Below are 25,530 nucleotides of genomic sequence, written 5' to 3'. Positions count from 1 at the left end.
CATTCAGTTGATGCCTCTCCTCAGGACAGTGCAGTACTGAATACCATTTATCATTCTGCAAAATGTTGTCTACATCTTTCAGGTGCTGGTCATTCTTAGATTAGCTTCTTAGCTGTTCTGTTGATGAACAGAAGACTTCAATTTTCAGGATGGATGATTCCAGCATCTTCCACAAGCTTTCACTTTCACATCTTTCACTAAACTATTTGTTATAAATTTGATCTCCTTCAAAAGTGCCCTGAAGTCAACCTTGGTTGTAATGTATTTGTCTCTGATGTGTTCTTCAAATTCTCTTTGTTTTTTTCCTGTCATTGGAGAACTGCACCCAGAATCTTATTTTTACTACTTCCACATGAATGTTAAGGTACTCACAGAGGTTTCATCCAGAAGTCTTCCGTCGTCTTTCTGTTAAGTGCTTCAATGTGCTCATTAAGCTTCTCTTTCTCTTCCCTTTCCAACAAAGATCTAGATTCCAAGTGGTGATCTTTTTGATGAGTCCTCTATCAAACTATGACACATGTGAAGAACATACCTGAACAACTCTCAGGAATAATGCAGGATTTTTCAAGAAAGTTCCAGGGTATCTCCTGGTGTCAGTATACTTTCAGTCCTACACCTCAGAGTTATTTTTTTTAATAACAGCTTTATTGAGATACAATTCATACCTTACGTTTAAAATGTACGATTCAGTGGATTTGAGTATATTCAGAGTTGTGCAGCATACACCACAAGCTAATTGTAGGATATTTTCATCACCCTGAAAAGGAACCCTACACCCATTAGCAGTTACTCCATTCTACTTACAGCCAGCCTAGGCAACCACTAATCTTTCCGCCTATTCTGGACATTTCATATGAATGGAATCTTCATGTGATGTTTTGTGACTGGCTTTTTTCACTTAACGTTTTCAAGGTTTACCCATGTTTAGCATATATCAGTCCTTTGTTTCTTTTTAGTGCCAAATAATGGCTATGGGCATGGGGTAGAATTGCTAAATCATACAGCAGCTGTTTCATCTTTCGAGGAATTGACAGTCTGTTTTCTGGAGTTGCTACACCATTTTACATTCCCACCAGCAATTTCTGTACATCTTCACCAACAGTTATTATTATTTCTTTTTAATTACAGCCATTCTAGTGAATGTGAATCTCAGGGTTTGTTTTTTTGTTTGTTTGCTTTTTGTTTTTGTTTTTGTTTTTTTTGAGACAGAGTCTCACTCTGTCACCCAGGCTGAAGTGCAGTGGCACGATCTCAGCTCACTGCAACCTCCACCTCCTGGGCTCAAGTGACTCTCCTGCCTCAGCCTCCCAAGTAGCCAGGACCACAGGCATGCACCACCACGCCAGGCTAATTTTTGTATTTTTAGTAGCGATGAGGTTTCACCATGTTGGCCAGGCTGGTCTTGAACTCCTGACCTCAAGTGATCCACCTACCTTGGCCTCCCAAAGTACTGGGACCACAAGCATGAGACACTGTGCCCGGCCTCATAGTAGTTTTGATTTACACTTCCCTAATGATTGTGTCCAGCATCTACTGGCCATTTGTTAGTGGTTTTTTCTGCTTTAAAAAACTGCTGAGACATCCGTAAACATTTTCAAAATGCAGGGTATGTTTTTCAGTGTTAAGGCAACTGTTTTGATGTGTTTTCCTTTGCTCTCTATCACCAAATACTGTACATACAAATAGTAAGACTGGGCTTTGTGTTGTCCATTGTTAATCCTAAATGCAGCAAAACACACGGAGACTGAAAATCCTTCAGAATAATGCTATAGTGAAGATTTTGCTAAAGCAAATGTTTTCTCTAACTCCTTGAGCTACGTATTGCCTTGAGTAATCATCATCCGGATTGTATCCTCTTTGGTGGCACTTTTGTTTCTTTTGAATTCTTCCCTTGCCCAGTCCTTCAGTTATTTGCGATCAGAATCATTTGGAACGTGCCAAATTGTTTGCAGAATCCTTCTGTAGAGGAGGAGAACTCGTTGTCTTCTTATGAACGTGGGCACTGGGCAGCTGGGGCACCGGGACTTAGGGACATCAAGCGCCGGATGCATCTCATGTGACCACACCAAAACCCAGGGCTCCATATTTCTAATGTCCCTGTTTGCTCTTCTCGTGTTTCTTTGAAGCCAAGTTTGGGCCGATGCCCATATTAGATTAATAAATCCTAGGGTCCTTGATGACAAAGGTGATATTACTATCTGCTGATCCAGACCATGAATAGTCAAGGTTGAAAAATGAAATTGGCAGGAAGAAGTGTACTTTGTTGGACCCAACCCTGCAATGTCAATGTTCTTAGTTCTGAGAAATTCTTGCTTCTGGAATTCATCCAGTTTCATCTTTGGATACTTGCAATCTCCCTGCTCACAACTCATTCTTGATTAAATTAGTAGATGCCGATGATAGAATGAGACTGAGGCCAGTGATGCTAAAATAATTTCTTGGTGGTGAAGGAGGCCCCAAAGGTTTTACAAAAAAATGTTTAAAAGCGCCACCTAAGGAATAGAGCCAAATTGCTCAGACACTGCATCGAAGCCAGGGATTGTATTAAATCTGAGTAATTGGGGTGGAGAGGGAGAGTGTTTTGTAGTAATTGGCGTCATAGCTGGCACCAGATCTCCTCTCAGGTAAGAACAGAGAAGCTTGGAACTTAAGGAGAGAACTTAGCTTTCCAGTATTTTTTAGGTGTGGAATGTGAAGTCGTGAGGGGGCTGGTCTGCAAAGAGTCAGCAAGGTGAAAAGAGATAACAGAGTGTCTTGGGAGGTGCAGGAGAGCGGACAGAACAGGCGGGGAATAAAGAGTGGGAGATGGAAACGTGTCTGGAAGCTGGAGATTGCCCAGGCAGGTGGCCATTGAGAGATTCCTAAAATATTCTAAATCATTTGCAATCTTATGCAATCCTTTATCTGAACGCCTTGGTAAAATCTGCTTTCCACATAGCTCTACAATTGTATTTTGAGGAATAAAGGGATCAGGGTACTTATTAGGGAGAGGTCATATAGTGCAGAAAGGAGAAAAAGAAAATAACTTGCAGAATAGAGGGGTGATCTGTAAAATGAACCAATTCAGTGGAAATGAGACCCAGGGTTGTAGCTGAAGTTGACTCCCCAAGAACCTCCAAAGAGATTGGGGGGCAATACTGTGTCTCCCTCAGTTTGGGGTGTTTTGAAAAAATCTCATTTAAATCTCTGAAGTCCAGGTGATGCCACTGTGTTGCAAACGGAGGCTTAAGGAAGATATCCAGTCTGCAATAGCAAATGTGGAGGCCAGCCTAAGTGGAACGCCCCTGAGGAAATTATGGATGTAGCAGCAGTCCAGTTCACACGCTCATTCATTCATTCATCAAACACTGGCACGACATCTTACATTGTCAAGGCATGTAATGTGCACCGAGAATATAGACACTGTCCTTGCCTTCGAGGAACTTTCACTTTTGGAGTGAGAAGGCAAGAATAACTGATATTTACTGAGCTCTTTCTGTATGCAGATACTAGGCTATCTATTTCACAGGCTTTGTCTTTTCAAAATTCTCCCAGCAGCTTTATACGTAATTATTATCATGTATGTATGTATGTATGTATGTATGTATGTATGTATGTATGTATATGGAATCTGAGGCCCAGAGAGATTAGGGAACTTGTCTCAAATCTGACTTAGCTAATCCATGATAAAAAAAAAACAGTGTTTGGACACAGGATTATCTGACCCTTAAGTTGGAGGAGGGGTTCTTATTTTGGTCAGAGGCAATTGAAAATTGGCAGTAGGTGGATCAGTCTGGATGTGTAATTTGGAAAATGTTCCCGGTGTTTTTCTGGAGTCTCACCTAATCTGCTCTGATGCCTAATAGCCCGTCCATTACCAGTGCTTTCTAACACGGGGTTAGCCATTGCTATTCTCATTAGCTCCATGTTTAGAAGCTTAATGCATCAACTCAGCAAGCCACAAACACCATATCATGGATGTGTGGGCTAGCACGAGCGTTCTGCGTGCCTGCTGAGGGGACAGGGCAGTGGAGAGCTCGGTGTGGAGGCTGGAATAGTGATGCTATAGAAACATGGAAAGAGATGCCGCTCTTCACGGCAGGTACACAGGCCCTGCTTCCTGCAGCAAGTTAGAATCATCCACCATCGTTAGCAAAGGGCTGTTACAAGGGCCTTTTAAAGTGTCCTGTGCCCAGGCTGCAAGGAGCAATCCATCACGTTCCATAAGCATAAGCACTCCACAGCTAATTAAGTGAGGGTGAAATCATCTGCACCATCCATGTGATATTTATTTAAAATGATTTGCTTAAGATAGGCCCAGAGTTGTTCTCCTTAGGGAGGTATAGAGGAACTGAGAGGAGAAAATTTGGGCACTTGAGGAGCAGAAACGAATTGGACTGGCAAGCAGAGAAGCCACCTGGGCCTGCAGTTGGCTGTGGCAGTGAATGGACATCTGTTGTTTTTGTCTGTTCGGTACCATCCTTTCCCGTTGGGGATCCATTTCTCTTCTACTCCTATCATGTAATGGGGATGGGGCTGCCAATCACAGTTTACCATCCAATCCCCTGGTCGCAGGGGTCAGCATATGATCCAGGTTCAGCCAATCGTAGTGTCTTGTTTGCTTGATCTGAGTGATAGGTCCAGAGTTAGAGCCAGCCCTTTTGGCAGTGAGGACAAAGGACATTGATATTTTTGTGTTATGGTGTTCAAAGGACAAGCAGCAGGAACTTCTGGGGCCTTCTTTATTGACCATGTAGAGTTAGCTGTCTGTAGGAGATAATATCAAACAGAGGCCAGCAAAAATGGAGGAAGAGGGGACTGTGTGTATTGGGGCTCCAGTTTCAGTTCTTGAGTCCCCTGAGTGCTGTCCTAGTTCTTGTAATTTGTGTTTTAATTGTTATCTTCTAAAGTTTCATAACTTAATACATTCCTCTCCTGATTACACTTCTGTGAATTGGGTTACTGTTACTTGAAAGTGAAAGAACCTTCACTAACATAGATGTGAACATCAAAAATCACATCTTGGGAACATTTTCTTGCATGGAGCTGGCACCTTAACATGTTCTGTATTTGGTGCTGGGTGGGAATTGGACTATACGCTTACATGTCTGAAATTGAATGGACCCCTGGTGTCAATAGGCCCCATTCTGCCATTTATTTGGCAGTTGAGGGGGCTGAGACTCATCACGGAAAAGAGACTCACCATGATCACACAGCAAATCAGTGGCACAACCAAAGTTGTGAAGGGCCTGGGCATCTTGGTTCTCAGGCCAGTACTCCCTGTCAGGGTTAGGGCTGATGAGGTTTCCAGGCAGAGCAGTGGAACAAATGAACTAACTATAAACGCACAGGATCAAGAGTCTCCAAAACATGTCAGGCCAGCCATACCTCCTTTTTGCCCCAGCTCTAAGTTTCCACCTTTACAACTTGCCAACACCAGGTGGAGTGAATTTTTCTTGGTTTGGTCTCATGCTCAGAGACCCAGCCTAGAACTCAACTTTCAGCACCTTGGCAGCAAGGCCTCAAAGCCAACCCTACAAAAAGCCTAGATGTTTTCAACATCAGTGTGGTGTGAGTTTCAAAGCATGGTCATCTACATATCCCATGGAGCCATGAAAGAGGCGGGCTGGTGGGGTGGGTGCACTTGCTGAGACAAAGCTTTCTACTCTCTACTCTCACTTCACCCAGGGCACCCCTCCTAATCACCCATTTTTAAATCTTTAAAATATATATATATATATACACATATATATATGTGTATATATATGTGTATATATATACATATATACACACGTGTATATATATATATATACACACGTGTATATATATACACGTATATATATATACACATATATATGTATATATATATACACACGTGTATATATATACACGTATATATATATACATATATATGTATATATATATACACACGTGTATATATATACACGTATATATATATACATATATATGTGTATATATATATATATATATATATATGGAGGTTTAAGGTATGCTGTTTGAAAAAGCATTCCCCTTAAAGAAAAAAAAAAAAAACTCTTAAAATCACGAATTTAATGAACTTAAACCAAGTAAATAAGCAGGAAAGAAATTCCAACTGACCCTTCAATAGGCCCTTCAGTGGCTCTGCCTTCCTTTAAGGTAGAGGCTGTGCAGTTTCCAAAAAGACCACCTGAATAGGCCAATTGGATGAATGCACAAAATCAAGGTGATTCAAAACATCTGAGCTGGCAAATAGGGAAAGATTGAGAGAGGAGAGACTCCAGTGGGAGGTTTTAGGGACCAGGGCTAGAGGTGCCATGTACCTATTCTGCCTACATTCCATTGGCCTGAGTCAGTCACATGGCCATGGCTAAGAGCAAGGGAGTCTGGAAAATGCAGTCTAGCTGCTCCATTGTCCTGGTCACATGGTCACATGGCCACAGCTAAGAGCAAGGCAGTCTGGGAAATGTAGTCTCTGTGGTAAAGAGGAAAGGAAAACAGGTTTGCCAACCAACCAGTTGGGTATAGGAAACTGCAACTTTCCATGGCGGTCCCTTCTTGTTATTCTCTACCCAGTAAGGGTTTAAAAATCATATACTTCTGTCTCAACCAGGAGGTACTTATAGGAGGTTGTTGCTATAATCCAGTTAGAAGAGGACAGCAGTTTTTATGAGGGAAATGTGTCCACACACCCAGGTGTTCCCAGGATAGGCCATTTATGCCTGTAGTCTCAGCATCCCATCCACATGGTGCTTCCTTTAACTCTCAAAAGTATCCCAGTTTGGATGATAAATTATATAGTCATCCTATCTTCACCATGCAGATGACAGAAGAGAATATGAGATTGTGTAAAGATGCACAATATTGCTGAAAAGAAGCCACATATAGTCACTGTTCCATAAAGGCAGTATTTTTTTAATTTTAAAATTCTGCATCTGAAAACACAGTATGACAGAAAGCATCTATATACACCTGCAGTGTTTTTGGTATGATACAGTATTCAATACATCCACTGTTTTCTGCAAAAAATTTTGCTTTGTCAGACAGAAACAAACTCCCCTAGACAAAAAAATACAGCTAAGGCACAATTTTGTTGTTGTTGTTCTGCTAAATAAAAAGACAGAAAAGGTGCAAAAATGGGCAGGTAATGCAATCATTTCTGAGAATCACATTCTACCTCAAGGAAAAGCATTCAGATGATTGGAACTTTGATTACTGGTCAATTTCAGATAGTTCAATATCTCTTAAAATACTCCTTTAAATAAATAGCAAAATATCTACATATTTCAGTGTGTGCCATTTGAATTCTTTTTTTAAAACTTTATTTACAGATTCTTTTTTAAAATCAACACATTACAAAATATTTCTGTACAGTTTTATGCATATTATGATCTATAACAAAATAGTTATTTTTAAAAACTATATCACCACATGTCTTTGAAAACAATGAAGGGGACGGTAATAACTTAGAGTGAGGCCTCTAAAACAAATACCCAAACAAATGCTATTGACAGCATAATATTTAAAAAAAAAAAAAAAAAAAGGCAAAAGGACTACAAAGACAATTGCGCACAATTCCAGTGAATTTCCTATGAAAACCCTGGGGTTGTCTTTGGCCTCCATCAACACTGGAGCAATGGAAGGGTAAAGAATAGAGTCTGAAGGTAGGAAAAGGGTGATCCTTTTGAGAACACTACCCATCTGCTGGGAATATTTAGTGCTATCACCTTCCAGGCAGGAAGGACGAAGAGATAAATGGAGAACGTCTCCTGATTTACCCTTGAATGGAGTACATATAAAGTCACCCAGTCTTGGGGGCAGGGGAGGTTTGCAAAGCCTTTTCAAGCACTCTGCCGGTAATTAAGCCAGCCCATTACAGCAGCAATATGCTCTAAGAGAGTGCTTCGGGAGTTGGCTGAGCTTTAGATGAGCACCCAAGCCTTCATTTTGCCCATAGGAAAAATATAAGAACATTTTTCTTAAAGATGACATTTGTAAGCAATTTCTATAGCATCTGCAAACTACAGATTGGCAGCCCCTTCCTTAGGAGGCTGCCATAGAAGCTTCACGATGCTGTCTTCTGTGATGTTGGTGGAGATGGGAGGGAAAGGATGGATGGTCAGCTTCCCAAAAATAATGTTAAGGCCACATTTCAAAAAGGAGAAACCTAAGGCTTTTTTTTGTTTTGTTTTGTTTTTTTTTTTGAAGGAGGGATGGGAGAAGCAAGTTGGAGGAACATGAGGGATGGAGTAGATGACGTTAGGGAGGGGGATGACAAGGTGCAGAACCCGCTCTCTGGTGGTATCTGTAGGCAGAGGCAGTTGGAATATTCACAGCCAAGTGGAGAGGGAAGAGAGGCCACTTTCTCCCTGCATAAGCCTGGCAAGACCAGAGCCAAAGACAACGTGAGGGGTAGACACAGGTGGCGCAAGAAAGCCCTCCTCCATCTTAAGAGGGTCCTATACAGTATCTTGTTTGCAAGGTAAACACAAAACAAAACAAAACTTCTAAGAGAGCCAGAGAGGAAGAGAGAGAGGAGAGAGAGAATTTGCATAGATCATACATTCAGCTCAAGCAGATTTGGACAAATTTATTCCCCCCTCCCAGGTAAACTTCTCAGCAGACACAATGAGGTAGCGCCTGTGGTAGACCCATGGGCAAAGTAAGGTAACTGAGGCAGAAGCAAACAGGACATCCCGTGAGACAGCACAGCTCTGTGTGGTTTCCAAAGAGGCTTCCAGGGATGGGGCAAGATGGCTGTGTCAACACTTGGATTTGGAGAGAGCCTGGCTGTTTCACACCCTACCTCCTCCTCCTCCTCCTAGACTGTCTTTGCCATTTCTGCCTGGTTTGATGGAGTCCCACAAGGTGTAGCCCCAGGCAGATGTGGACCTCTGCATATCTAAGGGGCAGCAGTCCAGATGTCCAGATTCTGTTCCTTCTTCCCTTCAGCACAATCTTGGGACCAGGAGAGCTGAATGATCCACCCCCCTCTGTGGAATGGTCTCTTGGGGAGCAGAATGACTTAGCAAGAGGTCCCCATTCAGAGTTCAACATGGGCTGTTATTTTTGCCCTGACCTGATGCTGGCTTTTTTCCTCCTCTACCAGGGCAATGCATAATCTCACTTTAAACCACCTCTCCAGAGAGCAGAGGTTGCTGGCAGTGTACAAGTGGAACAGTGGAATTTTTCTTTGTTAAAAAAAAAAAAAACAACAATAAAACCTGACGTTGAAAAATCAGATTTTTTCCAAAAAATCTGGATTTCTGGCTTCCCTTCCAAATTGGAAGATTCCACTACACTGTGCTTACATTTTTACAAACAATGATAGGTTGGGGCTGAGTAGCAGCTGCTCATTCTGGGTAGGTCACGTGCATGCCAGTAAGACCACAGTCCCCATCCCCGCCCCCACCATGCCCTTTTGCCTCGCACCAACCATTTCACTCATCTCTGCTAGTATCCTGGGCCCCATAAACATGTGTAACTCCTACCACAGTGTGTGACTTTGATCCTGCAGGTCTAGCTTGCTGTCTTTAAAGTGGAGTGTGTTAACAGCTGTTTCTAGAATATACACCTCTCCACCCCTAGATGTACCCCTCCACCTAAATGTACACCTCTCCGCGCCTGGATGCTGGTGGGGAGCTGGTGCTCCAAATCCTCAGAGAACTTGGCTGTGGAAGGACTCTTTATTCACACCCCACTCCTGGTAGCTACTGCCCTGCTCTCTGCATCTTTTTGGCAGAGAGCTTAAGGTTCTAGCCGGCGTCTTCTGTGTTATTTGCAAGCTAGAGAACCAGAGGGAAACATGGTCTTCAGACACCCAAACTTGTGCCCAGAGTAGAAGCAATTGCAGTAGGCGAGAGGTGGGGGCGGGTCCTGTGGTTCTGCTCATCCTCTCTAAACTCCATTTGCATTTTAGAAGTTAAACCCACAATGAGAAATGAAGCCAGAAGGACTCATGATCTCACCAGGAAAGCCTTTTTCTCCCCCGCAAAGGGAGAAAGCAGTGCGCTTCTTACAACACGGGGACCTTGGGAATTGCTCACTGCCTCCTTGGAGACACACTGCTTTACATGTGGACTGGGAAGTGAAGTGGGATGTGGGAAGGCTGGCTGTCTCCTGAGCTCAATTTCTGCCTGAATGTCACTCGGTGGGTGGGAAACTATATGGAGTGCCGCAGCCTAAAGAATACTTCCTTCTCTCCACAAACCAATACCCCAAGGCCCACCTTTAAGCCTTCCTGAGTTTCCAGGGACCTCGTCACTGGCTCAGCTCACAGTTGCTGTGCCCTGCAGGCTGTAATAGGTTTCCAGAGACCACAGCCCTATGCTTTTGATAACTTCCACAACCCAAGCTCCAGGCTGTCTGACCAATGGCCTCCAACAAATAAATCATTCTCAGGCAGGTTAAAAAAAAATTATTTTCCCTCGGAAAACATCCTCTTTTCTCAAATCATGCTGGGCTTTGGGATTTTCCTTAAAAAAAAAAAAAAAAAAAAAAATGTAATATCTGCAACCTTATTCTCTGGTTAATAACATCAGAGAAAGAAGGGAGAGGAATACCCTGTGTGACTTCTCAGCTCCCCAAATTAGTTGTGGTGAAGAAGAAATGAAGCCATGGGAAAAAGGGAAGGGTCCCCAGAGTCAGCCAGCTCTGCCATTTCTCCACTTGTTCCAGGATAAAAACAAAAAAAGGCAGACATGTTAGTGGGTGCAGAAGGGGCTCCGTCTTGAAGTCTGCAGGTTCACATTATGCACAGGGACTTGCACTGCTGCGTCCCCAAAGCCGCTGCAAACATAAAGCACTAGTGGCCCAGCAAGGAGGGTGAAAGGGAAGCTCCCGAAGTGGCTTCAGCAGCCCCAGGGAAACCCTGGCCAGAGGCAGAGGCCGGGGGCAGGAAGAGGATGTGGCACCCAGCACGTGGCCACCATAGAGTCTGTGAAAGAGATCACAGGGGCTTTCTGAGAAAAGTACCCTGAGATCCCTAGAATCGCTGTTGAGAATGGCTATCTCCTGGACTCTGCTGCCTGGATCTGACGACCCTCTTCCTAAGATGGATCTCTCTCAAAGGAGCCTGTTTCCCTCTGCTAAGGTTGCATGGATGCCCATAATTAGATGGGCCATGGAAAGGCATCCATGGAGCAAGCAGAGATGGCCCAAGCTCTCTGCAGCTAGCACATTCCCCACCCACCCTCCACATTTTCTGCCTGTCACCTCTTTGTGCCTGTGATGGGGGGTGAGTAGGGGGAGGATGGGAGGCTCAGGAATTCCAACACTCTTGGAATCTGAGGGAGAGATGAGGTTGACACTCTGCATAAGGAAAAAACGAGGCTCCAACGGTCCCCAAGGCACCCCACTCAAAGCCAGTGGAAGATGCGGGTTGGAGCTTTCTTTGCATGGTGTTCAGTGCCCCTGCTTTACTCTGAGGATAAGGAGGATGTGGGGTAGACGCAGAGAAAGAGAAACCGAGAGAGAGACAGACACCAGGGGGTGGGAAAAGATGGGAAAAGGGGCCTTTTGTGAATAAAGGCAGCTTCAGTTAGTAAGGTAACATAATTGACAAGCTGCAAAAACAGCACCTACTAATTAGTCATTGACTAAAACATATAAATAATAAATATCTAAAGTGTCCCTTCTTTACATCCTCCATTGCCAACAGGACATCCTGCCTTGTGAGGCTTGGGATGGGGCAACATATCTGGCTAGGATTAGGACAAGTCACACAAAGCGAAGGGCAGCCCCTTCAAACCCACGCTGGAGAGAAGTGTCAGGACTGGCTCTCCATCGAAGGGCAGATGGCTACCAGGGGTGAGACCTTTTTCCAAGGGAATCCCACCATTCAGGGGAGGTGGGATTACAGGAGCGAGGGAGGCCTCCTGCGAAGGGCTCTCCTGGTGAACAGGGATGACACTGCAGGGGGCTCATGGCAAGGAAACCTTTTGGGTTTCTGGTAACTCAGACACTTAAATCATACTGTTTCTTGTTTAAATAACCTTCCCACTTTTATGTTGCATATCCCGTTGAGCCTGTTGGCCCCTTGGATTAGGAAGGGCATGAAATTAAAAACCAAATCTGAAATGCTATTTCCTGGACGGGAAAAGTCTGGTTCATGCGGTTTGGTCACTCCCAACAGCACCAGTGTGCAATTGACAAAGGTTTTGTGTGTCTGACCTCAGAACGGAAGGGCTCTGGCAGGGGATGGGTGCTGCTGTGCTGTCTAGCTCAGGAGTTTTGCTCCAAGCATTGCTTTGTGAGTTTCATCGCGTTGCCTTGTGAGTTTCATGGTCATGGCTGTCAAAGTTCCCATTTTTAAGGATCAAAGAAGGCCATGGTCTTGAGTTTGGTGCTCACAAACATCATCCTATTTCTGCTACTTCGTGTGGCAGCCTTGAGGGAAGGAGGCCTAGACCCCTGGACAGGTGGCAGTTGTACTTGTGGCTGGACCTTGGCCATGCCACATCAAAAGGCTTTCCCACTTACCTAGTTACTAAGGAGAACAGTTCAACCCAAGGAGGGCTGCTGAGGGGCTCAGAGCTCTCCCAAGGCTGCAGCCTCCATGGGAAAGGGCCCACGACCATGACTTTCAAGGCTGGCACAAGAGTCCCCCAGCCAAGAGGAGCAGAAAAATGAACCAAAGGGCGGGGCTGGAGTTTGAACCCATGGTTGGTCTGGGCAGTGCTTGTCAAACTGGCATTTGCAGAGCCCTTGGGTTCTGAAGAGGTACCGTAGGAGATACCCTGGGCAAGGAGACCACCCGGAGGGCTGAGCTTTGGGAGGGAACCTTGCACTTGTCAGCTTCAACCAGAGCAGCTTGGATTTCGTCCGCACCCTGAACCTCCACTTATGACTGTGCTCAGTAAACAAAGTTCTGCTGCTCAAAATAAAAGTTTGAAAATCACACGTCTGGGGTCAGGGGTAGGTCACTGGAAGGGGAAGACAAGGAACCTGTAGGACTTGAGGATCAACCAGAAGAGGTGAGACCGTCACAGTGCAGGGACTGAGCCATTCCACCCGCAGCTTGCCAAGGGCAGGTTGTTGGCTGATCCTGCTTTGACCTGCTGACCTTCCCTTTTCATCATTCTATGGCCAGGAGAGACCCATTCACAGAGGGCCTCCCGCAGGGTGGGAGGCCAGGGTTCAGGCCCCACAACCCCTCTGGCTGCTTTCCCGTTGAGATCCTGCTGTGGCCCACTCCTCATGCCTACTGCTACCTGAGCCGGCCATCGGGTTTGACCGCCCCCAGCTCCGACTTGGGGTCAGGGCTGAAGGAGCTCCAGGCCGTCTGGCTGCAGGTCTGCATGACTGGGCAGGCTGTGGGGCCCGTGGCACAGATGTCCATGGCAGTCCACATCCCGCCCACCAACGAGTCCAGCCACCCCTCCAGCGCTGTGCCCGTGGAGGCTGCATTTCTCCGTGCCTGCTCCACCTGGGCGGGGCTGATGGGCAGGCTGAGGACGGGGTTCAGGCTCTGGAAGCTCTGCTCCATGTAGGCGTTGCGGAGGGGCCCATTGTGCAGCTTCAATGCCTCCTCTGAAAGCCAAAGGGAACAATTTCAGGATGAGAAGAGCCACCAATAGGATGCCTATTCATACTTACCCCATGCCTGGTGCTGCACTGGGCACCACGCATCGCCTCATTTAATTCACACGACAATCTCATGAAGTTCTTTTAGCAGTCCCATTTCACAGCTGAGAAAAGGGCAGAGCCCACTTTGTACAGGGCATGGTGCATGCCTTTATTCATTCAACACATGTTTACACAGCATCTTTGATAGTGCAGACACTGATTCATCCAATACATATTTTTAAGCACCTATATTGTGCCAGGCATTCAGTCAACACATATTTACTAAACGCCCATGATCTGCAAGGCACTGTCTGATTTGATAAAGACATATTAAGTACCTATTAGGTACCTGGATCTATTCTAGGTGGTGGAGCAAACCAGATAGGAAGGTTAAAATCCAGTGGAGGGAGAACAACAAATAAATAAACAAGTAGATAAATAAGGTTATTTCAGGCAGTGATAAGTGTCATGAAGGCAAAACAAAAAAACAAAAAAACAGGGTATTAAGTGAGAGAAGAGGGTTGGCAAACTGCAGCCCTTGGACCAAATATGGCCTGTGTTTGTAAATAAAGTTTTATCGGAACATGGCTGTGCCCATTTATTTGCGTATTGTCTATGGCTGCTTTTGTACTACCAGAGCTAAGTATTTGAGACAGAGACTGTATTTTACCCAACAAGCTGAAAATATTTTGTATCTAGCCCTTTACAGAAAAAGTTTGCTGACCCCTGGGTTAGAGAGTGACAGGGTGTTTACGTTAGACAAGGTGGGTAGGGGAGACCTCTCTGGCGAGGTGACATCTGAGCTGAGTGATGATTAACATACAGATCCTGGGGAAGAGAATTCTGGGCAGAGAAACAGCAAGTGCAAATCTGAATTAAGCCTCTTTCCCCAAATCACACAGATTATGAGTGTCTGTACCCAGGTCTGTTTGGGAAGCCCGGATCTCAGCTGCTGAGTGTCCACTTTGTACTCTGCGTAAGTTGGATTTCTGCTTCCCAGAAGCCTAAGACAGGGTGCATGAACTGACCACAGAACAGTCACTCTGGAAGTATGAAGCGTGGACCAGGGTGAGGTGGGGTGGGAGGTCAAACTAGCTCTCAGAACAGTGCTGCCTTGCTGGGTCCCTCCTATGTGCCGGTCACTTTGTGAAGTACTTCATACAAGATCCTAGGTACTGCAGTCATGCCGTCTGGTTTTGCATCCCCATGTCCAACATACCAGGTGTGTGACTTCTGACCTCCAAGCCTTGTACCTCAGTTTCCTCATCAATAAAACGGGTAAAGTACTAATGCCTTTTTCTTCTCGCTTTGTGAGGCTTAAATGTGCTGACTCATATAAAGTGTTTACAAATGACATCTAGCATATACTAAGTGCTGCGAAAAGCTTAGCTAGTGATACAGTTAGGCTGTGTCCCCACCCAAATCTCACCTTGAATTGTAGCTCCCATAATTCCCACGTGTTGTGGGAGGGACCTGGTGGGAAGTAATTGAATCATGGTGAGTTTTTCCCATGCTGTTCTTGTGATAGTGAATAAGTCTCACGAGATCTGATGGTTTTAAAAAGGGGAGTGCCCCTGCACAGGCGCTCTTGCCTGCCACCATGTAAGATGTGCCTTTGCTTCTCCTTTACCTTCCATCATGATGGTGAGGCCTCCCTGACCATGTGGAACTGTGAGTCCATTAAACTTCTTACCTTTATAAATTACCCAGTCTCAGTTAGTTCATTATTAGCAGCATGAGAACAGACAAATACAGCTAGGATTATTACTATTGGTATTAGTCCATAATCCTCACACACCTAAAAAACTAGGGGGCTGGTTTTATCATTCCTGTTTTACAGATGGGGAAACAGAGGCAGCTGGAGTTAGAGACAGATCTGGGGTTAAATCCAGGACCAACTGACTCCAAAGGCAGTGCTTATCACTCACCCTGATACTCTACTGCTCCAGGTCATTGCCAAGGTCTGATTTTTCACTCATGCAAAAATTCAAACAATTGGGCCAGGCACGATGGCTCACACCTGTAATCCCAGCACTTTGAGAGGCTGAGGCAGGTGGATCACCTGAGGTCAGGAGTTCGAGACCAGCCTGGCCAACATGGTGAAACCCCGTCTCTACTAAAAATACAAAAATAAGCCAGGCATGGTGGCTGATGCCTTAATCCCAGGTACTCGGGAGGGTGAGGCGGGAGAATTGTTTGAACCTAGGAGGCGGAGGTTTCATTGAGCCGAGATCACACCACTGCACTCCAGCCTGGTCGACAGAGTGAGACTCCATCTCAAAAAAAATTCAAAAAATTGCAACCTTAGGCATAAATGGGCTAAACAGTAACATGTACATGAGAGTGACTACTACTACCTCCCAGGGCTGCACAATGGGGTATCAGGAAGTATAGCAATTTGGGGTGAAGGAAAGAAGCTATACACTTCTATTATTTGTAATAGATGCTATTTCTAATATTTTGAAGACATTCACATTCATTGCTTTTTTATTGCTCAGTAGAAGCACATATATATTTTTAAAAAGGCTGGCCAATGATTCTGGTGAGTTGCGCTTTACCAAATCAGGCTTTGCAAGAGCTGAGATAGCTAGGATTACAAGAAACCTTCCAAGATAACGCAATGTTCAGAAGACAGTGCTTCCTGTTTGCCTGACAGCAGCTGCCACCACCAAAGGCACCCAGGACAGCCTGGATAATTAACAAGTGTCCAGAGTAGGCAAGAAGAAGGAAGAAAGACCATATGCTTACCCTTCTAAAAGCAGTGAGAACAGTAGGTGAATTCAAAATATGCCTTGACTAACACAGACAAGGTTGTCATTCCTTTAATTCCCAATGCCCCAGGAAGCAAAAGGCTTGGGTTCTGTGGTTTGGATGGGTACAAGTGGGAGGAAGGAGGTTAGCAGTCATTGAGCACATACTCTGTCTTGCAAGGGGTTTAGCAAAGCTTTTCCTCCCATGGTAGTTAGTAGCCATAGTGTTTGGAAGTCTGGTCCTAACCCATCTTTCTCTAATACAGGGAAGGGTGGGCAGCTTCAGCCCCACCCGCCAGGAGAACAGAGCCTGCTGTCTTTGGTGCAGGCCCTAATTTCTCTATCAGAGCCCCTTGGTGCCTCTATTCTGCAGAATGAGAAAGTGGAGAATGAGGAGATACTGAAACTGACAAAAGGCAGGACATTCAAAGGGAAAAGAGCAGCTAACAAACACGTGAACACTGGGAGCCAAATATTGTGGGTGATGCAAAAAACCCTTATGAGAAATGAGGTTAATGTGGGAAATGCTGTTACAATATTAGCTTGCGATGCTCGTCTCTATAATTAAATTTTCCTCAATTCTACCTCATCGGATTTCTTGCGATTACCAGGGACGCATCAATAGAAAATTACTCTTGATGAATCATTTTACAAATTGCATTGCTCCCACCTTCGTGTTCACTGTCATTCACTGGAATGTCGCTAACAAATACAATTACCGAGGACAGGAGGGCTGCTCTCGGTGGGGGTAAAATGACTCCTGGGTCATCCTGGGCGTGTGTAGGGAGAGCCCTGCCTTCCTTAGAAACCCTAGAAGAAAACACTGGAAAAATCGGGACCCCATGAATGGCCCCCAGGCTACTCCACTGGCATGGGGGTGTGTTCAGGAGCACTGCTTCATTCTGTCCAAGAGGTGTACCTGAAGCAGCGAAGACACAGCCATTTACTCCCCTCTCTTCCATGTCCGGCATTGGAAATCCTTAGAGATGCTAGAGATGTGAACTTGATCAAGAAGGAACCTAAGACCTCCAAGGGGTTGGGATTGGGCCTGGTCAGCTCTGGAGGGGCTGTCTTTTGCCTGGTTCATAGGGGAAGGAGGAACAGGCTTCCAGCTCAAGAAAACATGAAGTCCTTATCTTTCTGCTTGCTCTGCACAAAGACAGCACAAGCTGAGCATTCACTTCGAGACTCCTATGATAGAGGATTGATTGATTTTTTTTTTGAGACGGAGTCTTGCTCTTGTTGCCCAGGCTGGAATGCAGTGGTGTGATCTCAGCTTACCACAACCTCCACCTCCTGGGTTCAAGCAATTCTCCTGCCTCAGCCCCCCCAGTAGCTGGGATCATAGGCACACGTCACCACACCTGGCCAATTTTGTATTTTTAATAGAGACGGGGTTTCTCCATGTTGGTCAGACTGGTCTCGAACTCCTGACCTCAGGTGATCCTCCCACCTTGGCCTCCCAAAGTGCTGGGATTACAGGTGTGAACCACCGTGTCCAGCCTATTTATTTATTGTTTTGGAGATAGAGTCTCGCTCTGTTGCCCAGGCTAGAGTGCAGTGGTGTGATCCTGGCTCACTGCAACCTCTGCCTCCTAGGTTCAAGAAATTCTCGTGCCTTGGCCTCCTGAGTAGCTGGGATTTCAGGCACCCACCACCATGCCTGGCTAATTTTTTGTACTTTTAGGAGAGAAGGGGTTTCACTATATTGGCCAGGCTGGTCTTGAACTCCTGACCTCAAGTAATCCGCCCACCTCAGCCTCCCAAAGTGCTGGGATTACAGGCGTGAGCCACTGCACCTGGCCGTGATAGTGGTTTTTGTCCATGGTTCTTGGCTCAGAACTCCTGTAACCCTGGTTAGTCTTCTGTTACAATGTTGGGCACTTTAGGCCTCAGCAAATAGAATCTCTCTCTCTCTGGCCTCCTCCTGTCCCCCTTCTCCTGCCCAATGCTGGAGTCTAATCAGATTGTGGGTGATAGGACTCTCATTCCAGAGAGGGCCCTGATGCACACCCTAGAGGGAGGAATTACTGCACAGAGAGGCCAATGAGAATCTGAAAAGACAGGCCTTGCTGGGTTAGGTCAGACCCTTTTTGTCCAATCACATTTTGACACAGTTGTCATGCTTCAATCATGGATAACCAGTGAAGTCTTTATAAAAGGCCTAAAGGACAGGGTTTGAGGAGCTTATAGAGAGCTGAGCATGTGGTAGCTTCTTCACAGGAAGGTGAGGAAGAACTCATCCACCTGCCAGGAGGGTGGGCACCCCAATGCCATAGGGACAGATTCATCCACCTGCTGGGAGGGTGGGCACCCCAATGCCATAGGGGCAGATTCATCCATCTGTTGGGAGGGTGGGCATCCCAATGCCATAGGGGACAGACTCATCCAACTGCCAGGAGGGTGGGCACCCCAATGCCATGGGGACAGATTCATCCACCTGCTGGGAGGGTGGGCACCCCAATGCCATAGGGGCAGATTCATCCATCTGTTGGGAGGGTGGGCACCCCAATGCCATAGGGGACAGACTCATCCACCTGCCAGGAGGGTGGGCACCCCAATGCCATGGGGACAGACTCATCCACCTGCCGGGAGGGTCGGCACCCCAATGCCATGCAGACAGACTCATCCACCTGCTGGGAGGGTGGGAACCCCAATGCCATAGGGGCAGATTCATCCATCTGCTGGGAGGGTGGGAACCCCAATGCCACGGGGACAGACTCATCCACCTGCTGGGAGGGTGGGAACCCCAATGCCATAGGGGCAGATTCATCCATCTGTTGGGAGGGTGGGAACCCCAATACCGTGGGGACAGAAGCTCCTGCACTCAGGACCCCTCTCGACCTTGCCCTCTGTATAGCTTCATCTGGCTGTTTATCTGCATCCTTTAAAATATCTTTCATAACAAACCAATAAACATTAAGTGTTTCCCTGAGTTCTGTGAGCTGCTCTAGCAGAGTAATTGAGTCCAAAGAGGGGGTTGTGGGTACCCCAATTTGAAACCATTTGTTCAGAAGTTCCAGAGGCCCAGACTTGTGATTAGCAGGCAGAAGGGGGTGGTCTTATGGCACTGAGCCCTCACTCTGTGGTGTCTGATGCTACCTCTGGGGTGGAGAGTGTTGGAACTGAATTGGGGGACACCCAGCTGGTGTCCGCTGCAGAACTGATTGCTTGCTTGCTGATGGGGAAAACTCCCCCCGCTATTTTGCTGTCACAGAACTCTTCTGTGTTGATTATCGCGGTGTGAGAACACAGGAAAAGTGGTCCGAGAGTTTTTCCCAAACAACTCCCTTTGCTGGGACTCCAGGCACCTCCTCCCCACAGCTGCGTCCCCATCCCCTTGCATCATTGGCTAATGGGCACCCAATCCAGAACTCTCAAGCTAAGAGGCTGTAATGCATTTCTGGCTTTTGAGTTTGTGATCTGTTAGATGGACATGAACAATTCCAAATATAGAGAGATCTAGAAATCCCGTTTCTAGGAGTTTGTATTATGGATGTAACTGCATGGGCACATCCAATTTTTTTTTTTTTTTTTTTTTTTGCTTCTTTGTTTGTTTTGTTGTTGTTTTTTGAGATGGGAGTCTTGCTCTGTCGCTCAGGCTGGAGTTCAGTGGCGCGATCTTGGCTCACTGCAAGCTCCGCCTCCCGGGTTCGTGCCATTCTCCTGCCTCAGCCTCCCGAGTAGCTGGGACTACAGGCGCCCGCCACCACGCCCAGCTAATTTTTTGTAGTTTTAGTAGAGACAGGGTTTCACCGTGTTAGCCAGGATGGTCTCGATCTCCTGACGTCATGAACCGCATGCCTCGGCCTCGCAGTGTGCTGGGATTACAGGTGTGAGCCACCGCGCCCAGCTGGGCACATACAATTTTATGTTTAAGATTCTTCCTTGTTGGGACTGGATGTGGTGGGTGGCTCATGCTCGTAATCCCAGCTCTTTGGGTGGCCAAGGTGGGAGGGTTGGTTTAGAGCCAGGAGTTTGAGACCAGCCAGGACAACATAGTGAGACCACACCACTAGAAAAATAGTAAAAAAAAAAAAAAAAAAAAAAAAAAAAAAAAAAAAAAAAAAAAAAATAGCCAGGCATGGTGGCACACTCGTGTAGTCTCAGCTACTTAGGAGGCTGAGGTGAGAGAATTACTTGAGCCCAGGAGCTCGAGGCTGCAGTGAGCTACGATTGCATGACTGCACTCCAGCCTAGGCAAAAGAGCCTGACCTAAATTCTTTTTTTTTGAGACAGAACGTTGCTCTGTCACCCAAGTGGAGTGCAGCGGCACGATTTCGGCTCACTGCAACCTCCGCCTCAAGCGATTCTTGTGCCTCAGCCTCCCAAGTAGCTGGGACTATAGGCACCCACCACCACACTCAGCTACTTTTTGTATTTTTAGTAGACGGGGTTTCACTATGTTGGCCAAGCTGGTCAGGCTGGTCTTGAACTCCTGGTCTCAGATGATCTGCCTGCCTTGGCCTCCCAAAGTGCTGGGATTACGGGTGTAAGCCATGGCACCCGGCCAACCTCTGTTAAAAAAAAAAAAAAAAGACTTTTCCTTGCATTATTATCAGTAACATCATCATCATCATCATCATCAACAACAGAAACTTATGTGTCCACCAATAGGGGAACAGGTAGACTGTGGTTCCTTAACCCAGTGGAATATCACATAGCTGGTAGCTTTATATATACTGACTTAGAAAGTAAAAAAAAAAAAAAAAAAAGCAATCTTACAGTACAAAATGTATTATTTCATTTTTAAAAAATAGCAAAGGTTTTGTGATTTATGATGTGTGTTATGTTTATGCTTTAAAAGTATGGAAAAACTTCTAAAAGGATTCACACCAGACTGTTGGCAGTGGTTTCTCTAGAGGTAGGATTTGAACAGGGAGAAAGACTTTCCCCTTAATAAAAGGAGGTGAAAAGGGGGGAAATAGAAGTATAAAAGTAAACCCTTTCAATGGACAAAGAAAAAAGTCAGGCAGATGAGGAACTGACATCCCAGTCCCTGTTCTCCGTGGGGATGGAAACCCTGACCTGAATTTCGTGTTAATTTCATGTTTCATTTCCTAACAGCTGCCTTTGACATATGACTCCTGAAATAAGATATTGTTGACTCTGCCTGTTTTTGAACTTGACATAAATACATCATAATTATGATTTATCTGTGATATTTCCCCCTCAACACTATGTTTTAGGGACTCATCCAAGCCAACACATGCCCATGCTTTACTGCTATTCACTGCTGCATAGTACTCCATTGTATGAACAGACAGCCAATCGTTTCTCCTTTCCAGTGTCAGACAATCAGACTGTTTCTGGTTTTGTGCTATTAAGAATAATTCTCATGTGAGCATTTCTGCACATGTCTCTAGGGCCTATACCTAGGGGTGAGACGTCTGTGGTAGGGTGTGTGTATGTTCAGCTTTATTAGGAGATACTAAAACATTTTCTAAACTCGTCTTAGCACTTCACCCTCCCACTAGCACTGCATGAATGCCTATTACTCTCAGCCTTAGTAACACAGGTTCTTATCTGTCACGCATTTCCCAATATGATGGGTGTGAAGTGGAACCTCTCTTTGCTTTCAATTTTCATTTCTCTCATTTTTAATGAGGCCGAACATGTTTTTCTGTGTGTGAGGTGAGGGGCCATTCATGTTCTCTCTCCATTTTTTTCCTCTCTCTCATAGCAGGGTTGGTGGTTTTTTTTTTTTTTTTTTTTTTTTTTGGAAAGAGCCAGATAGTATCTTTGGCTTTGTGGGCCATGCAGTCTCTGTCACAACCACTCACTGCTGCCACTGTAGCTCTAAAGCAGAAGCAGGCAACATGTAAATGAATGAGCATGGTAACTGTGCTCCAATAAAACTTTATTTACAAAAACAGGTAGTGGGCTGGATTGGCCAACTTCTGATTAATAGCATTTCTTTATAAATTCTGAAGATGAGTACTTTAAAAAAATGTAGCAAATATCTTCCACTATTATGTGGTTCATCTTTTCCACCTAATGTATCATATTTTTGATGAACAGAATTTCCTGTTTTGATTTTTTTTAATAGTAAACAAGATTTGCTGATCCTTAATACCTGCCTGGGTTTATTTCCCATCTTGTCTTCAGTATGATCTAGGCCTTCTGGAAGTTGAGTGGGAGAGCATCTAACAAATAGCTACCTAATACCTAGACAGATGACATCATCTCAGTGTGCAGGTAGGAAATTAGATGGTTCTCTAGGGAAATGCAGAGAAAAGTATTGAGAGCAAGGAGTGCCGTTCTGCGAGGCCGCTGCTTGCCCTACATCTGAGCAGTGCTACCTACCAACACCAAAGACCCTCAAAGTCCCCGGGGAAGGAGTATTTTTCCCACAGACACTGGAAGTACTCACCCGGTTTGATGGGCTGCCTGTTGGAGAAGGTCAGAGGTGCAACGAGGAATTTGGTCTCTGCAACTGGCACCCAGTGGTGGAGAATTTTCACTGTCCAGACCCCAGGCCTCAAGGGCAAGTTCAAAGGAGGCTTGTAGTGTGTGAATTCGGCAGTGGACTCAATCAGGATGTCGTAGGTGGCTGCGATGACGTTGACGGGATCCACCCAAATGACGGTCACGGTGACGTTGGGTCCCTTCCCCCACTTCTGCATACCCACTGGCTCATCCATGGGCCCCAAGAGACCCCCAAAGTTGCGGAACAGCCGCTCCTTGGCATCCCAGTCAGTGCCGACCTGAAACAGGGGAGTGAATTCTGAAGTCACTGGGCCTGAACTAGGGTGCCAGGTCTCAGAAAGGCCTAGGATCCCCTTTGTTACCTTTCATATACCCATTTTACAGATGAAGAAACTGAGGCTCCAACTAAGTCACCTGCAGAAGGTTGCACAGCTTATAAGCAGGAGATCTGGGATCTGGACTCAGTCTGAAGGATCACAAGGCCTGTGGTCCTTTTATTAAACCACCGGGCCTCCTGTGCCTGCTGTATGGCATGTGCTTTGAAAAGAAAACCACACATGGACTGAATGAGTGAATGAATGAATGAATGAATGAATGCCTTGCTTGCAGGCCATTCCACAGAAACATACACCCTGCCACTCCACAGGTATAGCTGGTTTCCACTTCCATCCTTGGTTTTCCGAATCACACACCTCCACTTGGTGCAATGGTTCTGAACAAGAATAGAAGTCATGTTTTTACAGCTGCTCTGTCATAAGCTAGAGACCCTCAGCATTGCCTGTCATCTACGGGGGCTCAAATAGGATTCCTAGGAAGAGAGAGCTTTGGCTTTCCCAAGGCACCTAGATCTGGACCGTAAGCATGAGAGTCATCCTGCGATCCTTCCTTCCTGCCAGCCAGCTGGGGGTGTGTGTGGCTGTGACCCACAGCAATCCTCTCTGGGCTTTCCTCCTTCCACTTGTGCCACCTGCAATTTCTTCTATATCCTATAGTCAGAAAGGCCTTGTAAAATGTCCTCTTGCTGCTGCCCTCAGGCTTCTTAGTGCACTCAGAATCTGAGCTCGCCCCATCCTCCAACTCCATGACCCCTCCCCATCTTTCTCCAGGATACCTTGTTTTAGCCACTTCAATCAAGGCAGGCTCATTCCCAGCTCGGCCTTCCTGCACCATCTGCCCCGTGTGGAATACTCCTTCCTTGCAAGGCCAGCCCCTTATGTCTAAAGCTGCCTCACAGAGTCTTTACCTGACCACCCCCCACCCCAAATTTCAAATGGACCTTCAGTCAATTCATGTCATTCCCTGCTGCTTTATTTTCTTCCTACCGGTGGTGATAAGCACTATCTCAGAGTTGTCTGTTGATGTATTTATTCCGTATCTCCTCCAGCTGTACTATAAGCTCTGTGTGAAGGGGGGCTTTAGCTGGCTGGTTCTCTGCTCTTTCTTGATGCCTACTACCATGCTTAGTACACAGCAGGTGCTCGAGTAATGTTTGTTGAATGAATGGGTGAATGGCTTGACCAAAAACTGAATGAACTAGGAAGATTCCTGACAAGGACCTTTGTTGCTATTTCAAATCAAATTAAATTAGGGGTCGTCTAATTTGAAAAAAAGAGATCTCCCCCAGGTGGATTAATTTAGTGGTTTTGAGGACACAGCATGTGGGCATGTTGGGGCAAATGACGGGTACAGTATGAGGCTTGCACTGCCTCTGCTGTCTTCCCATAATTAGCATCTCTAATGTGTGTGTGCACGAAGGTCGGGTGTGGATACACTTACCTACATTCTGAGCTTTCCTATGTGCAGGGGAAATAGGAGCTGATCTAGTTTCTCATTGTTCTTGCAACAGATACTATATCAGTCCATTCTTTACCCAGGGTACAGAGCTCCACTGCTAATATTTGCTGAGGGATTACAGTGTGCCAGGCAGACATGTCCATTCATTTGATACTCCCAAATCCATAAAGGGGAGACCTTGTCATTATCTTTACTTTACAGATGTGGAAACTGAGTCTCAGAGAAGTGAGATAACTCGCTATGGTCAGAGGGGACAGAGCCAGCATGGGAACCCATGAAGTCCAACCCCAGAGGCTGCATTCTCATCCACTATGCTACGTGTTGCCTCCCATTCATGAATTCATTCACTCTTAGTCATTCGTTCACCCAACACATATAAACCAAATCCCTACTGCCTACCAGGGGTGGCTGCCATCCGTGTATACTCACTGTACAGTGAGTACAATCACAGGCCAGAGACTAACGATTAGGACTAAGAAGGCATCCTGAGAGTAACAGAGGTAGTTACTGCTCTGATATTCCTGCGGGGGCTGCCGTCTCTCCCAGACTTACGAAATCTTGGTATTTTTCTACTACCCTGTGGATCAGCAGGGACCACCGCCTTCTGGGACCCACAGGTGCCTAGCATAGTGTTTGGAATACAGTAGGAATTAAAAGGATACTATTTATTGAAGGAATAAATGAATGATCAACAGGATTCAGTTCAGGCTTCAAGGTCTTGGAGATTTTTCTGAAGAAACCTGATTTCTATTTTCCTGCTTACAACCCCTTTCAGCAACTCTTGGTTTCTAAGTCTGGTTGCTCACCTGTCCTGGAGACCTTTCTCGTCTGGCTCCAGCTTCACCTCTGTCATCCCTATCCCTCTCCCTCCCTTCCACTCGCTCCTTGCTTCAGACCACCCTGGGTTACTCCCAGCACCTCATCCTGAAGGGCTCTCTGTTTCCTCTTGATGTTCCATGGCCTGGAATAGGCCATGATCCACCTGTTCTCTGGACCGGTCTACCTTTCCCCG

General features: G+C 45.8%; 1 protein-coding gene across 1 annotated transcript in view; it reads right to left on the bottom strand.

Moving 5' to 3' along the window:
• Positions 1-6,873: 6,873 nt before the first annotated feature.
• The window catches only part of XYLT1 (xylosyltransferase 1), a 371,514-nt gene continuing 352,857 nt past the window's right edge, over positions 6,874-25,530 (bottom strand). The window contains exons 11-12 of the mRNA XM_055253692.2: positions 22,669-23,002; positions 6,874-13,509 (exon numbers count right to left, since the gene is read on the bottom strand). Coding sequence (XP_055109667.2) covers positions 13,187-13,509; positions 22,669-23,002 — 657 coding nt within the window. The 3' untranslated portion in view covers positions 6,874-13,186. The remainder of the gene's footprint in view (positions 13,510-22,668; positions 23,003-25,530) is intronic.

The sequence above is a fragment of the Symphalangus syndactylus genome, chromosome 18 (assembly GCF_028878055.3).
Source record: "Symphalangus syndactylus isolate Jambi chromosome 18, NHGRI_mSymSyn1-v2.1_pri, whole genome shotgun sequence".
NCBI lineage: Eukaryota > Metazoa > Chordata > Mammalia > Primates > Hylobatidae > Symphalangus > Symphalangus syndactylus.
The sequence above is the reverse complement of the archived record's forward strand: the minus strand, read 5'-3'. Positions and strand labels throughout refer to the sequence as shown.